The following is a 13,610-nucleotide window of genomic DNA, read 5'->3' on the forward strand; positions in this document are numbered from 1 at the left end:
GCGAAGGGGTTCTGGAAGGCAGGTGGGCACCAGGCCTGGGGGTGGGTTCCAGCACTGGGAACACCCTCCTTCCTGCAGCGCCTGCTCTGGAAAACGTTCATTTCCGTGGGAGCTGCGGGGCTGGCCTGTCAGTAGCTGCTGACTTTATTTCTTGGTAGGTTTCTCTTTGGGAAGCCAGCTCCAGTACCCATTTTGGAGCCACATTGGCAGCTTTGGGCAGGATGGGAGGCCCTGGGTCCTCGGCATGCTCTCCCTTGGTCCCTGGGACCTTGAGGCCTGGCGGGGCTGCTGCAGCGGGGAAGGCCTTCCCAGGGCTGGGTTTTCCCTTCTGTTGATGGGGTTTATCCTCCTGGGCTGGAAGGGACAGTGCCTGAGGTCCCCGGATGCCACTGGGGACGGGCGAGAGCACGGGCCCCTCGGGCAGAGCAGGTGGGGTATGTGTCTGTGCGCATTTGTCTGCACAGCCATGAGGAGGGACCCCCGGGCACCGCAGATACGGCTGAGTAGTAGCAGGCAGAGCTGTCCTGTAGAACACCCCCGCCGGGCGGCCCCCCAGTCCCAGAACAGGGCTAGGGCAACAGAAGTCAGGAGAGAGGGCGGCCAGGGGGCTGAGGAAGGACCCTCTGGAAGCGCTGACTTTTAGGTTGGGACCCAGAGGAGGAGGAGTGAGGGCAGCAGGTTGCGGGAGGCGGGGGGGGGGGGGGGCGCCCGGAGGAGGAAGCAGGCCAGGCAGAAGTCGCCACAGGGTCTGAGCCGGTGGCGGGGGGGGGGGGGCTGGGAAGTGCAGGAACGCCCAGCTCTGCCGCTTGTTTGTTGGGCGTCTCTTGGTGCCTCAGTTTCCCCGTCTACATAATGCTGCTCATCGTACGTACCACGGAGGGTTAGGCAGGTGAACCCACAGAGCGGGGGGCCAGGCCGCAAATGTCCGGTATTGTTAGTACTCGCTGGCTGGGCCAGGCGCTAGGGACACAGCGTTGATCAGGGACAGGGCCCTGCCCGCGCTGAGCTGACCCTCCAGTGGGATATGTGGTAAAAGTCATGAAGTGTGCGATAGCATAGGACCCTGGTAGCAATAGGTGCTGTGGAGAAAGAGCTCAGTGGCTTTCTGCGGTCACTCAGCGGGTGTGGGCGGAGCGGGTCCACACCGGCCTGCCCCGCTCCATCCCTCCTGGCCTGCTCTGTGCTGCCTGCTCCGGAGGGCAGGGTTCCGGGTTTTCTTGGCAGTGGGGCTCTGGGGAGGCTGGGGCTTCGGGCCGGGTCCTGGGAAGAGCACGCCGTGAGCCCTGGTTCTGGACTCCTCGTCCAGTGCTCTCCCATCGCCTGCTCGGGTCAACCCGCCTTTGAAATGCAACTTTGTCCACGGCTGGGTGAAGCCGGGTCGCAGGGGGATCCGGCGGGGTGCTGCCCCCTCCCGCCCCCCTTCTTTGGACTCACACCCTGCGCACCAGGGAAGCACGTGGGTTTCCGTGGCGAGTCTCCACCGAGGGAGACGCGGGAGGACGGATGCCACTTCCCAACACGTGATTTATCGCCACCTGGGCTTCGTCTCTGGGGTGGGGGAGCGAGGGGCCCTATTTGATAAATCCACAGTTTGCATTTAATAACCACAGTGACGGTCCAAACGTGGCCTCCGATTGAGCCCTGTGATTTATGTAGTTGCCCCCAGAGACCCTGGTGGTAACGAGGCTGTCTTTGCCTGAGGAGTGAATGTCTGGATCTGGGCCTCTGGGTTTTGGGCCCTGAGACGGAAGGCCCCTTACCCTGGGGGCCGAGAAACCCTGCGGTGGTCTGGGGAGACCCCTCCAGCCACCGGCCCCTCAGTCCTGGGTGGCCAGGTGGACGGGTGGCCTGGTGCTCAGCGAGAAGGTGAGAGCAGTGTTTGGGGGGCAGGGTTACCCTGGGATCCACCTTATGGGGCACGTGCTGGGGCCAGGCATGGCGGCTCCTCTCTGGCCTTTAAAAAGGGTCCCATCGGTGGATACTAGACTAACCCATTTAAAGACCCTCCAAGCGCGTCAGGCCGTGCGGGGTCCTTGAAGAATGTGGCAGGGCGGGAGCGCCGCTCTGCGCCAGGCTGGGACTGTGGCCCCCTGTCCCCGGCCCTCCCCTCTGGGCCAGGTTGCAGTGCCGACCCCCTCGCTAGGTGAGACCGAGGCTTCAGAAGGGACCCGGTGGCCCCTAGCCCGTCTGTGCACTGAGAGGTCTCCAGGAGACAGTGAGGTTCAGCCTTGGCCCCGGGAGGGGCCGAGGGGACATGGCAGGAAGCAGGCCCTGACCTGGGTCTCTCTGTTCTCAAGCTGCATCCTGCACCCTCTCCCCGAGGGCTCCGGGTGCAGTGCTGGTTTCTGGGACATTTATTTTTTTTTAAATTAATTGTTATTGGAGTAGAGTGGCTTTACAACGTTGTGTCAGTTTCTACTGTACAGCAAAATGAATCAGCTCTACCTCTACATATATGCCCTCTCTTTTGGATTTCCTTCCCGTTTAGGTCCCCACGGCGCGTTAAGTAGAGTTCCCTGTGCTCTACAGTATGTTCTCATTCGTTGTCTATTTTATACACAGTATCAAGAGTGTATATGTGTCAATCCCAGTCTCCCAGTTCCTCCCACGCCCCATACACATCTGTTCTTTACGTGTTTTCTGGGACATTCCATTGTTCCCTGTGCCTCCCCTACTCTTTGTCCTGACAACACAGTCTCATCCTTCAGCTCTCACCCAGGTGGCACTTCCTTGGGGACACCTTCCCTGACCCTTCCCCAGACCTTCCTAACGGCGCCCCCTCCCCCACCGATCTAAGCGCTCAGAGCCTCCCCTTCGTGGCACAGGCTTCAGCCCGTGCTTATGCATTCATTTGTGGGACAGTTTTCTAAGCATCTGTCCCCCCCCACCAGCACGGGCTGTCCCTCGAGACTAGTACAGTGGACAGGAAGAGGGAAAGAAAAGGGAGCAAGGGTGAGGCAGGGTGCACGCCCCAGGAAGAGTGTGGTGGGAGGTCAAGGAGGGCTTCCTGGGGGTGGTGGCATAACCCCGGAGCTTGGAGGACCAGCAAAAGCAAAGCCAGGATGTGGGGAGGAAGGGCAGGCTCAGGGACTCGGGGTGGAGGTCACCTCGGAGCCAGTGCTTGGTGGAAAGAGCCTTGGGCAGTGTGGCCTAGCGCCAACCAGTCCCTGCCCCCCTCTGGGCCTCCGTTTCCCCACTTGTAGGATGAAAGGAGGGGACCAGAGGTCTCTCTCATTCTAGAATGCCACGGCTCGTGTCCAGTTATGTGGCTGGACATGGTTTTGGAACTTCACTGAAGGAGCGAGTCCTCTGCCCTCCACCCCCTGGCTTTCAGTGCACCCTATTTCCCCAGGAAGTAGTGGGGGGACGGGACTCTGCTTCTGATGCCCACATGAGCTTTTGGTACCAGGAGCTGCACTTCCAGGGAGCCAATGGCTTAGGGGAGAGAGAGACTGAGAAGGGGCCTTGGCACAGGAAATGGGCTGCAGGGGGCATTTGTTGGGGTTTCCCGTTCTCACGACATCTCCGAGAGCGTGGATGGTTCCCACCTAACAGAGCTGGACTGGAGGATGGGAGGGTCCAGGGCACAGCGAGGAAGTCGCCGAGCCGGGGTGCCAGCCTGGGTCCAGGCTCCGGAGGCTGAGTTCTCTATTCCGCACCATCCCTGCCGCCAGGATTCCGGTGGGAAGATCCCTTGTGAGGCTGGAGAGGGTGGTGACAGGTTTTAGGTCTCAGAGAGAGACAGAGAGAGCCACAGCCTTGATTGGGAACCATCTCAGCAGGCAGATGCTTTGGGAAAATCGGGTTTGTCCCCCAACCCCCCGCAAACCAGGAACACTTGTTTCCATACCTTCTCTCTGGTCCATGAAGAACGACTCTGGAAAATAGCCATTTTGCTTTGTTTCTTCTAGTCGCAAGAAGGTGTGAGGTTAAATGCCCCAATTCCAGTTCTGAAGACGTAGGTTCAAATTCTACTCTTTAACATACTAGCAGGGGCCCTGGATGTGGCGCTAACCTTCCCAGGCCTCAGTTACTTACTCCACAGTGCTGCTGGAACTCAGGGCTTAGCCAGGGTTTTGCCACTGCAAGTGTCAGGAACCCAGTTCAAATTGTCTGATGGGTAAAAGAGAGTTTACTGGCTCACGTAATTAGCTAGGAAATCCAGGTTTGTACCAGCTTCAGGCACAGCTGGATCTAGGCTTCAAATGATGCTGCCAAGTCCTCCCACCCTGTGTGTGCTCTCTTTCTCTTTCTCCATATCTTCATTCTTCTTGCTCTTTTCCTCACTTCTAAACACAGGCAGGGGTTCTGGGAGCTGCACGAGGTGGTCTCTATGGGTGTCCTGTCCTGTGCCTAGCAGGTGTTTGGTATTTAGGGGGCACTCAAGAAGCATCTGTCCATAGATTGACTGAATGAAATGAAGTAAGGCCTGGAAATAGTCCAGCTTGGTGTGAGTTCTGGAACCAAAAACCAGCTTTAAATTCCAGCTCCACCGGCTTCCATAGCTGAGATCCTGGGCAAGTTAGCCTTTTCTCATCCTCAGTTTCCTCATCTATAAAATGGGCACACCCGTAGTGCCCTGCTCAGACAGTCATTGTGAAGGTGAAGAGAGCAGATGCACGTAAAGCGCTTAGCACATAATGAGCTCTCAACCCGTGGAAATCATCAATATCATTACTGTTGTTATTATTTTAAGGTTGAGCATTTGTTACAATCCAAATACCCGGAGGACAGCGCGGGGAAATAAGAATCTATTCTTTTCCCCTCTGGGGATTATTAGGTTTGCATCCTCACTGAGCTCAGAAGCCTTGGGGCAGAGGGAAGGAAGAACAGAGTTAATTAAAAAGAGCTTGGGCTCCAGCAGCAGGCCCAGCCTGACTAGTGCCCGTGGAACTCGCGTGCTCTTGGCTGGCTGATGGCGGGAGCTGCGACCCGCTCAGGGCTCCTCCACAAGGGACTCACAGGGGGTGGCACCTCACTCCCTGTGTCGCCTTGTTTGGTCTCTTTGACTTGTTCTCTGTTTCCTTGTGATGTCCTCACAACCTCAGTGTATGTGAGGGGGAAAGAAGGGAAGAAAGAAAGAAAGACAGGAAGGGAGGGAGGAAGGAAGGGAGGAAGGGGGGAGGGAGGGAGGGAGGAAGGAAGGAAGGAAGGAAGGAAGGAAGGAAGGAAGGAAGGAAGGAAGGAAGGAAAAAATGAATTTGATTGGCTCACTCATGTTCTTTGCCAGGCCAGTAGCCCAGTAGTGATTGGCTACCTTGGTCCAATCAGCTGTGTTAGGGGCGGACAGGTGGATTCACAGACCGGCTCCCTGCAAGACTGTCACATGGGGTGGGGGGAGGGACCCAGAGGACAGAGGAGTGGCAGGAATTACTGGGAGGGAGATTTGAGCATCCAGACCAGCTCAGGCATCACCTCCTCCTGGAAAGTTCAGGGCGCTCCAGGCCGGGTTCGGGGCTTCTCTGGCCCCCAGCCCCTCTGCTGCCCCATCAGATCTTGTGACTTTATCGTCGCTTCCTGGCCAAGTCTGTCTCCACCATCAGTCTGGGATCAGGCCTGGTTCATTCAGTTCCCCAGCTTTGAGCTCGGGGCTGGTACCCAGTAGGCATTCAGGATGTGTTGTGTTGAATGGACGAGGGAATGAATGAAGGCATGAGAGAGACAAAGAAGGACTCCAGAACCCTCCTGTTGCCGTCGCCAGACTCAGGGATTTTTCCTCTTCTCCCCGGTTGGGTCCAACTCTGACCTGCTGGGATTCTAACTTGACTTAACCACGCCCAGAAAGCTGGCCCGCGAACCCCTCCCGCCGCGGCCTGGTGACGTGGAGGGGCCGATGTGACGCTGCAGCCGCGGCGGATGGGCCGTGCTAATGCTCCCTACACATTAGCGTGCTGAACCCACGTCTCTCGTAAGGTGTTAATTATATTTCTTCGAAGTATTTTGTCTGAGGAAAAAAAAAAGGATAATTAGAAAGATGTCTTTAAAAGTATTTATGTAACTGATATGGTACCGCTTTTGGTTTGGTGCATAATTAGATTTAAACACAACTCCTCGAGCGGCACCCCCATTTGGAGAGAGCAGCTCGTTGAAATGTCATCGCGTTGTTTCTCAGAGTTTTGAGCCTGGCAAAACCAGGCTCTCAGGGAGAGCCCTGAACTGGGGGGGGTACCTGCTCAGCGTCCTCATCTGTAAGACGAGGAGGCTCCCAGGGGCTCCCAGGGACCAAGAACTTACAGTTGTGCAGCTTTTTAATTTTCTGAACATTGTTGCCTAATGAGGTAGCTCCATTTTACAGATGAACAAACCAAGGCCAAACATTTTCCTGAGGTTACACATTAGTAACGGGCAGCAGATCGGGCATCTGAGGCCTGGTCTTCTGATTCCAGAACTGCTTTCCTACAGGACCTTGGAAAGCCCTTGTTCTAAACCCGATCGGACCGTCTCATAGTTTTGGAAAATTGCCGCCTGTCTTTAGTGCTTTGTTTCACAGGTTCCCACGCAACTCCCCCCCTCACTCGAGGCTCTCCCTGGTTGATACCTGTGCTCTCTCTGCACAGTGCCAGAGAGTCGGATCTCCCAGCTGGATGGTGGGCCCCAGTCCCTGCATCCTTGATGGGGCTGACAGCACCCCCCACCCCAAGGGGGTGGAAATTGGTTGTGGGGGGGTGAAAAAAAATCTTACTCTGATTCTAAAGCACAGATACACACACAGTAAACGAACAGATACACAGCGTATCTGTGGTGTTAGAACTTTATGAGAGAGGGGTGAGTAGAAAAAACACCTACAAAGGCCCCTTAGGGGCTGATAATGAACACAAAAGGTTGAGAGGTACTACTTGTCAAGCAGCAGGTTAGCTGTAGCCGCCATACAGGTGCTCACGCAGGCACAGGTGCCAGGCTGTACCTGTCAGCCCTTCCCACTCATTACCTCGCAACAACCCTCGGGGCTCCCCGTGTTACAGAGGGGAAGCTGAGGCTCAGGGGGAAAATGTTCTGCCCGGCTAGCGAGCAGGGTGGGGCAGGATGCGGACGCATGCGGGCGGGATCTGCACCACACGTGATCTGGTCTGGCTGCGAGCTGAGTGGATGGGACACGAGCTGCAGGCTCCCAGCGCCGTGACCCCGTGACCCCATGATCTCCTCTCCCCACAGGGTGGACCCAGTGCCTCATGACGCCCCCAAGCCGCCCGGATACACCCGCTTTGTCTGCGTGTCTGACACCCACTCGAGGACGGACCCCATCCAGATGCCCTACGGCGACGTGCTGATCCATGCCGGGGACTTCACGGAGCTGGGGCTCCCGAGCGAGGTGAAGAAATTCAACGAGTGGCTGGGTAGGTGCCAGAAGGGCTGGTGCCTGTGAGCAGCCAGGCTCGGGCGGCCCCCTGCCCACCGCCCTTCCTCCCTGCCCTGCCCGGCCCCTCCCTGGACTTCGTCCCCTGTCCACCTCCCCTGGGAAGCCCCCTGACCTCCGGGACCAGGCCACACCCCTCTCACTCTCCCGTGACACCTAGGAGGTCTCCTACCCCAGCGCTTGTCTCTGCTGTGATTTTCCATTTTGTTCGCGGGATTTTTTTGGCCTGGGAGACTTCCTCCCAAAGGGATTTGGCCCAGCTCTGTTTGTGTCCACATGGGTGTCCAGCCCCCAGTGCCTGGTACAGGTAGGTGCTGAGTAAATAAATGATGAGTAGATAAGTGGCTGAATGGGTGAATGAATGAATGACTCTCTGGGAACAGTGATGTCAGGGCAGGCAGTCAGCTGGTAGGTACAGCCACCCACCGTCACTGACGGCTTCTCCCGCGAGGGGACCCTCCAGGCCTCCGTGGCCCCGAGCAGGAGCCCAGGGGGCCCGGTGTGGGCTCCCCCGTGGGCAGCCATGGGTACAGGCAGCGGAGTGCGTCGTCCGCCATAGGAGATGGTGGGCCGTGATTTGCAAGCACGCCCCCAGGGTTTTGTCTCTGGCTCTGCTTTCTTCCAAAATAAGAAAGACGTAAATCTGGGCTGCCCCCTGGGAAAAGGCGTTTGCTTGGAATCCAGAGAAACCTCACAGCGACTCTCTCTGCCATGGCCCGAGGGGACGGATGGATGGCCCCTGGGCTGCCCGGTGTACTGGCCTGCTGTCACAGAGACCTGGGTACAGGGCGGGCCCCCCTCCCCGTGCAGCCCCTCGTGGCCGCCAGACGGTCCCCCGCCTCCCCAGGGCCGTCCCGCTGTGCAGTTGGCTGGGAGCTGTGCAAAGCAGAGGGCCAGGAGCGAGGCGGGTGGCTGCAGCGGGAGAGGCTGGCTTTGCCAGTCGAGACAAATATTTACAAGCAAGGCCTTGCACTCCCCTTGGCAGGCTTGGAGCTTTAAATATTGATTATGCAAATGGGAAGTTCTCATCAGGGGCCCTGTTTGGTCTGAGCCTTGTGAAGCCTGGGACGGGAGGGGCTCCTGTCGGTGAGTCTGCCCTGGGCTTCTCCCCACGCCCCGTGCTGCTTCCAGGTCGGGGCTGCTTCCTAGGAGGGGACCCTCACCGAGGCTGGTTTCTTGTCCCGCTGCTGTGGGTCTCAAAAGATGTGAGGCTGAGCCGAGTCCACGTCCCAGGCAGAGAACAGGAGTCGCTGGTGGCTGGGCACCTGCTTGTGTGCCAGGCTCCTTACCACCACTGCCTGGCCGAATTTGAGGAACAGCCATTTGGGGTGGGTGCTGTTTAGACCCCTGCCTGACAGAGGACGATGTCGGCTCCCCTGCACTGAGGTTCCCGAAGTGAGGGACTATTTCCGATGTAGCCCCGGCCCAGACGTGCTCCTCTCCAAGCTGAGTGAGTAAATGAACCCAACAGTTGCTTGTGCCAGGGGTGGGCTGGCCAAGGGCTGTGGGGTCTCAGTGCAGAGGCTGGTGGTGGCCTCTTCCCAGGCAGGGGCGGCTTCTGGGGCGAGCTGCCATTGGGCTGGGCCCGGCCTGGGGAGCTGAGCGATTGTGCTGGGAACAGAGCGGCTGCAGGCCGAGGCCAAAGCCTGCGGGGGGACACGTGAGAGGTGGCATGACGTGTTGTGACTGGAGGGAGGAGGTTTGGAGGACACGAGGGTGGTGAGCCTGGAAAGAGGGGTGGGGACTCCCTGAGACTCTGCAGATAAGGGGAAAGCAGGGGCCTGGGAGGGCCAGCACGGTGACATGGCCAGTTTGGGAGAATCTCTTTACTCGCCTCTTAACAGAAGTCAGAACTATGTGCTGGGGGGTTTTAGGAGGCTTTCTTCATAGACTGCACTTGGCGTGGGATTGACGTATTTGCCTGGATCATTACGGGCGGGAAGGGCGAACTGGCAGAGGGGTCTCGCTTTTACAAAAGGGACCTCTCCCCCTGGCAGCCTTGAAGTGTTTGCAGATGTCCGCGTTTGTCGCTCAAGTGGGCTGGGCGGGGCTTCAGACGGAAGAGGGACAGAGCTGGAGGAATCTGCGTGTGAGTCCGGGCATCAGTAGGAGTGGGTTTATAGCGGTCCGTCCGCAGCTGGCTTTTGGGGAACTGGCCCACCGTGCAGGGTGACTCACCCTTGGGGGCTGGCGGTTCACGTGCCAGGGGTGTGGTCATGTGGCAGAGGTGGGCTCAGGGTGGTGTTATAGAGGGCTCCGTGTTTATTGAGTGTTAGCATGTGCCCTTTATGTGTATTATTAAATCATTTGCTTCTCTTGATGAGGGATATGAGGCAGGAGCTATTGTCATCCCCACTTGACAAGAGGAGAAACCGAGGCCCAGAGGAGTGAAGGAACTTGCCCAAGGCCACACAGCTAGTAAGCGGCAGATCTGGGATTTAAACCCAGGCAGTTGGACTCCAGAGCTGAGCTCTTGTCCTCGCCTCTGTATCACCTCTCTTGTTTTTTTTTTTTTTTTTTTTTTTTTTGCGGTACGCGGGCCTCTCCACTGTTGTGGCCTCTCCCGTTGCGGTCTGGACGCGCAGGCTCAGCGGCCACGGCTCACGGGCCCAGCCGCTCCGCGGCACGTGGGATCTTCCCGGACCGGGGCACGAACCCGCGTCCCCTGCATCAGCGGGCGGACTCCCAACCACCGCGCCACCGGGGAAGCCCACCTCTCTTGTTTTTATGGTGAAAGCTCACTGATTCAAAGTTAAGGTGTGGACTGTGCCTTTGGGGGCCAGACGTCCAGGGTCAGCTTTCTCCCAGGTGTTGGCAGCAGTCTTGTGACCTCTCTGGGCTTCCCTGACCTCGTTTTAACTGGGGGTGGTCAGGCTCCCCTCGACCTGCCTGCCTCTTTGGAGGCAGGTTGTTTTGCGACTCCACTGGGACAGAGGACATGTTCAAGTGTGTGAACTGTAAAGGGCTGTGTAGATGTTATTCCTGTCCCCAGGAGCTGGCGTTTGCAGATCAGGGCCCCCTTGGGGCAGAGGTAGGGGACATGGGCTGGTCCCACAGTAGGCAGTGGGGGACTTGACCTGAGCCTTCACGCTGAGTTGCAGGGAGAAGTGGTAGATGATTTGTGTGTAAAAGTGTGTGGAGGTGACCTACGATCTCAGCTGTGTGGGCAGTTCTTGCACACACACACACACACACACACACACACAGCAAAGACCGCAGGGGTATTCATTTGTCCATTCAGTACACCTCACTGAGAGCTCTGTGCAAGCGTGTCCCAGGCAGTGGGTGATGGTGGGGAGTGAGGACAGGGCACTGCGTCTGGTGATGGGGACACAGTGGATGGGTGGGTACACCAGAAGCAGTAAGAGAACCGTTCACGTGATGAGGTTGGCTGAGTGCTGCCCCAGGGGGCGTGATGGTGACTGAGAGCCCCTTGAGGCGCCATGGGAGGCCTCCCTGAAGGGGTGGCTTTGGGTGAGGCGTGGAGGTGAGAGTGAGGTGATGTAGGAGGGACATTCCAGGCAGGGGCACAGCGGCTGCAGAGGACCTGAGGGCAGGCAGGCAGGCAGGTGTGCAGTGTGGAGGGTTTGTCACCGGTTGGTTCAGATACGCCCTGTGGGCCAGCGGCAGGAGTTTGGGCTTGATTCTAAGTGCCATGGGGTCTTTGGGAAGGTTTGTGTATGGGAGTGACCTTTAAAAAGGCCTGGATTGCAGAGACAGCAAGGCCAGTGAGGGCAAAGGCTCTGGAATGTTCCAGAAGCGATGTCTGGGAGATGGGATCATGAGGGATTTTTATTTTCTTCTTTATGGTTCTCTCCCTTTTTCTTTTTTCCCTCTGATACTCTATAGGGAGCATGTATTATTCTCGTAGCTTTAAAAAGGCAACACTAAAATCTCGCTGTCTTTGAAGAAACGCTGGCCTCTCTGGTGTCTGATGCACAGTGTGTCCCAGGATGGGGTTAGGGGCCGTGCTGGGCTCAGGTCAGTGCTGGTGTCATCCAGCCACTCAGAAGCTGTCCCTTGGAGCCCCTTCCCTAGGCCAGCGGGGCCCCATCCACCTCTCAGGGCCACTGGCCCAGCCCCTCCTGCGCCCGAGTGAGAAAGTTACAGAGTTGAAATTCATAACCAGCTTCTTCCCTGTTCGTTGATCTCATGGAAAGCATCTAAAATCATATTCCAGGGGGCACCTCCAGACAGACAGGAGAAGATTTAAAAAGTTCATAAAGGCCCTCTTTGTAAGAGAAGATTAGGCACCTAACTGGGGAGAAACTGTGGCTAAACTTACACGACTCTAATTTGCTGTCGGGTGCGTTGCTCTTGGCTTGGCTGTGCGTGGTGTCCACGGTTTGCCCACTTGCAGGCTTCTGTCTGGGTCTGTGTTCTTTGCGGGGCGCTGGGTTGGGGATGACAGGGCCCCTCTGAACAGACCCTTTTTCCCTTCGGCCATTAATATCCCAAACACATTCATGAAATAGAAACACCAGCTTGATTTGTAAATGTCCCCGTAAGCAGCTGAAAAATTGTTAAGGACGGGCTTTCTGGCTATAAAGAGTGAAAAGAAGAGCAAAGTTGGCTGAAAATGGAAAAGAATGTGCTGCAAGCTCCTTGCTCCCCCGCAGTAACTGCGTGGTGATGGACCGGCAGGGTGGAGCCCACAGACTGGTTGGCCCAGTAAGTCGTGTCTGTGCAGGGAGGTGGGACTGCATGAAGGTTAAGAGCTCCCTCCCGGAAGTCAGGCAGACCTGTCTTCACCCCTGCTTCAGCCTCTTACTTGCTGTGTGACCTTGGCTTAGCCACTCAACCTCTCTGTGCCTCATCTGTAAAATGGGAAGAATTATTTACCTACCCCATGGGGTTGGGGAGGGTTGAAGAATCACGTTCCCATACAGTGCTTAGCACAAGGAGAAGCCCTCGGGAAGTAGCAGCTGTTGTCGTAAAAAGCCTGCCTCTCCCTGAGCTGAGTCCGCCACAAACACGGGAAAATCAACGAGCCTCAAGGTCGGCGAGCCATTTTCTTCCAGCCACACTGGCAGACTCCGGTTCCCCACCCTGGGCCCTGGCTCATGCTCGCCCCCCAGCTGGGAAGGTTCTTTCTCATCCACCCGACGGAGTCCCACCCACCCCTAAATGTCGCTCTTGTGAAGCTTCCCCCTGCCCCGCTGGGCGGCATTGGTCCCTTCTCCCTGTGCACCCAGGGCTCCCTATTCAGGCCTTGGTGGTGACCCTCACCTTGTGGAGGGAATTATCTGTGTCCTCATGCCTCCCGTCCGCCCTGCCTCCCCCCCGAGACTGTCAGCCCCTGGAGGGCAGGGCAAGCCTCACCCCCAGCGCCAGCCGGTGCCTCAGCCGGGGGAAGCCCTGGACAGAGACGTAGACTCCGGGTGGGTGCACTGTGAGTTGGTCCCTGCGTCCCCAGCAGGGCTGGTTGCTGTTGGGTGGGACAGCAGTAAATGGGGCTTCGAGGAGGGCGGGGCTGTGATGCAGAAGAGTGGGGGCATGGCTGTCGCAATACGGGACTCCGGGAGGGTCTGAGAAAGGGCAGAGGCTGAGTGGGAGTCTCCAGGATGAGCCTGGGAGCTGAGGCCAGCAGGTGAGCCTGGGCTCCCCACTGGAAGCCGGGGGTGCTGAGGGCAGGGACAGAGGCCGAGCGTCCAGGAGCACCTGCCTCCCAGGATGCCGGCTGCAGAGGCAGCGCCTGACCCTGAGGCGGCGACACGCCCGCATCTTCCCCAGGGGAAGAACATCAGGCCAAATTCTGCCTCTGGCTCTGAGTGACAGCCATGCCCTCGAGCTGCCAGTTCACGAGAAGGGATTCACAAGATGCCGGAAAGCCTGCTCTCTGCGACTGGCTGGGGCCAGGCTGGCCTCCCCACGCCCCTGCCAGGAGAAGCCTGCAGCCTCTGCATCCCTCGCTCCCACCCCCCGGCTCCTGCAGCCTCAGCCCCCGGCACTGGCCTCAGAGTGACTCTGCCCAGAGGCCACAGCCAGGTGCTCACCCCTCCTCTCCGCCTCCCCACCTGACTGATGCCACCCTGTCCAGCTTGGGTTCTCCTTCCCCAGCTGCCACACCTGCCTCTCTGGGCTCCCTGCTTCTCCATCTCCTCCTTTCGTTCCCAGTTCTCCTTCTCAGTGAAGGTGGCTCCTCCCAGGACCAGCCGCGGGCCTCTCGACCCCTTCTTTCCAGATGACAGTCGTACCCCCCTGCTCCTGCTCCTGCCCAGACTCGCAGACGCCTCCATCTCCTCCCAGACCTAAG

General features: G+C 57.9%; 1 protein-coding gene across 4 annotated transcripts in view; it reads left to right on the top strand.

Annotated features, from left to right (window-relative positions):
• MPPED1 (metallophosphoesterase domain containing 1) overlaps positions 1-13,610 on the top strand; it is a 78,170-nt gene that overhangs the window by 13,826 nt on the left and 50,734 nt on the right. For all 4 annotated transcript variants that reach the window (XM_059080964.2, XM_067010362.1, XM_067010360.1 and 1 more), the window contains one exon: positions 7,153-7,334. In XM_059080964.2, the coding sequence (XP_058936947.1) occupies positions 7,153-7,334 (182 nt within the window). The remainder of the gene's footprint in view (positions 1-7,152; positions 7,335-13,610) is intronic.

Source organism: Kogia breviceps, chromosome 12, assembly GCF_026419965.1.
Source record: "Kogia breviceps isolate mKogBre1 chromosome 12, mKogBre1 haplotype 1, whole genome shotgun sequence".
In the NCBI taxonomy this organism is placed as follows: Eukaryota; Metazoa; Chordata; class Mammalia; order Artiodactyla; family Physeteridae; genus Kogia; species Kogia breviceps.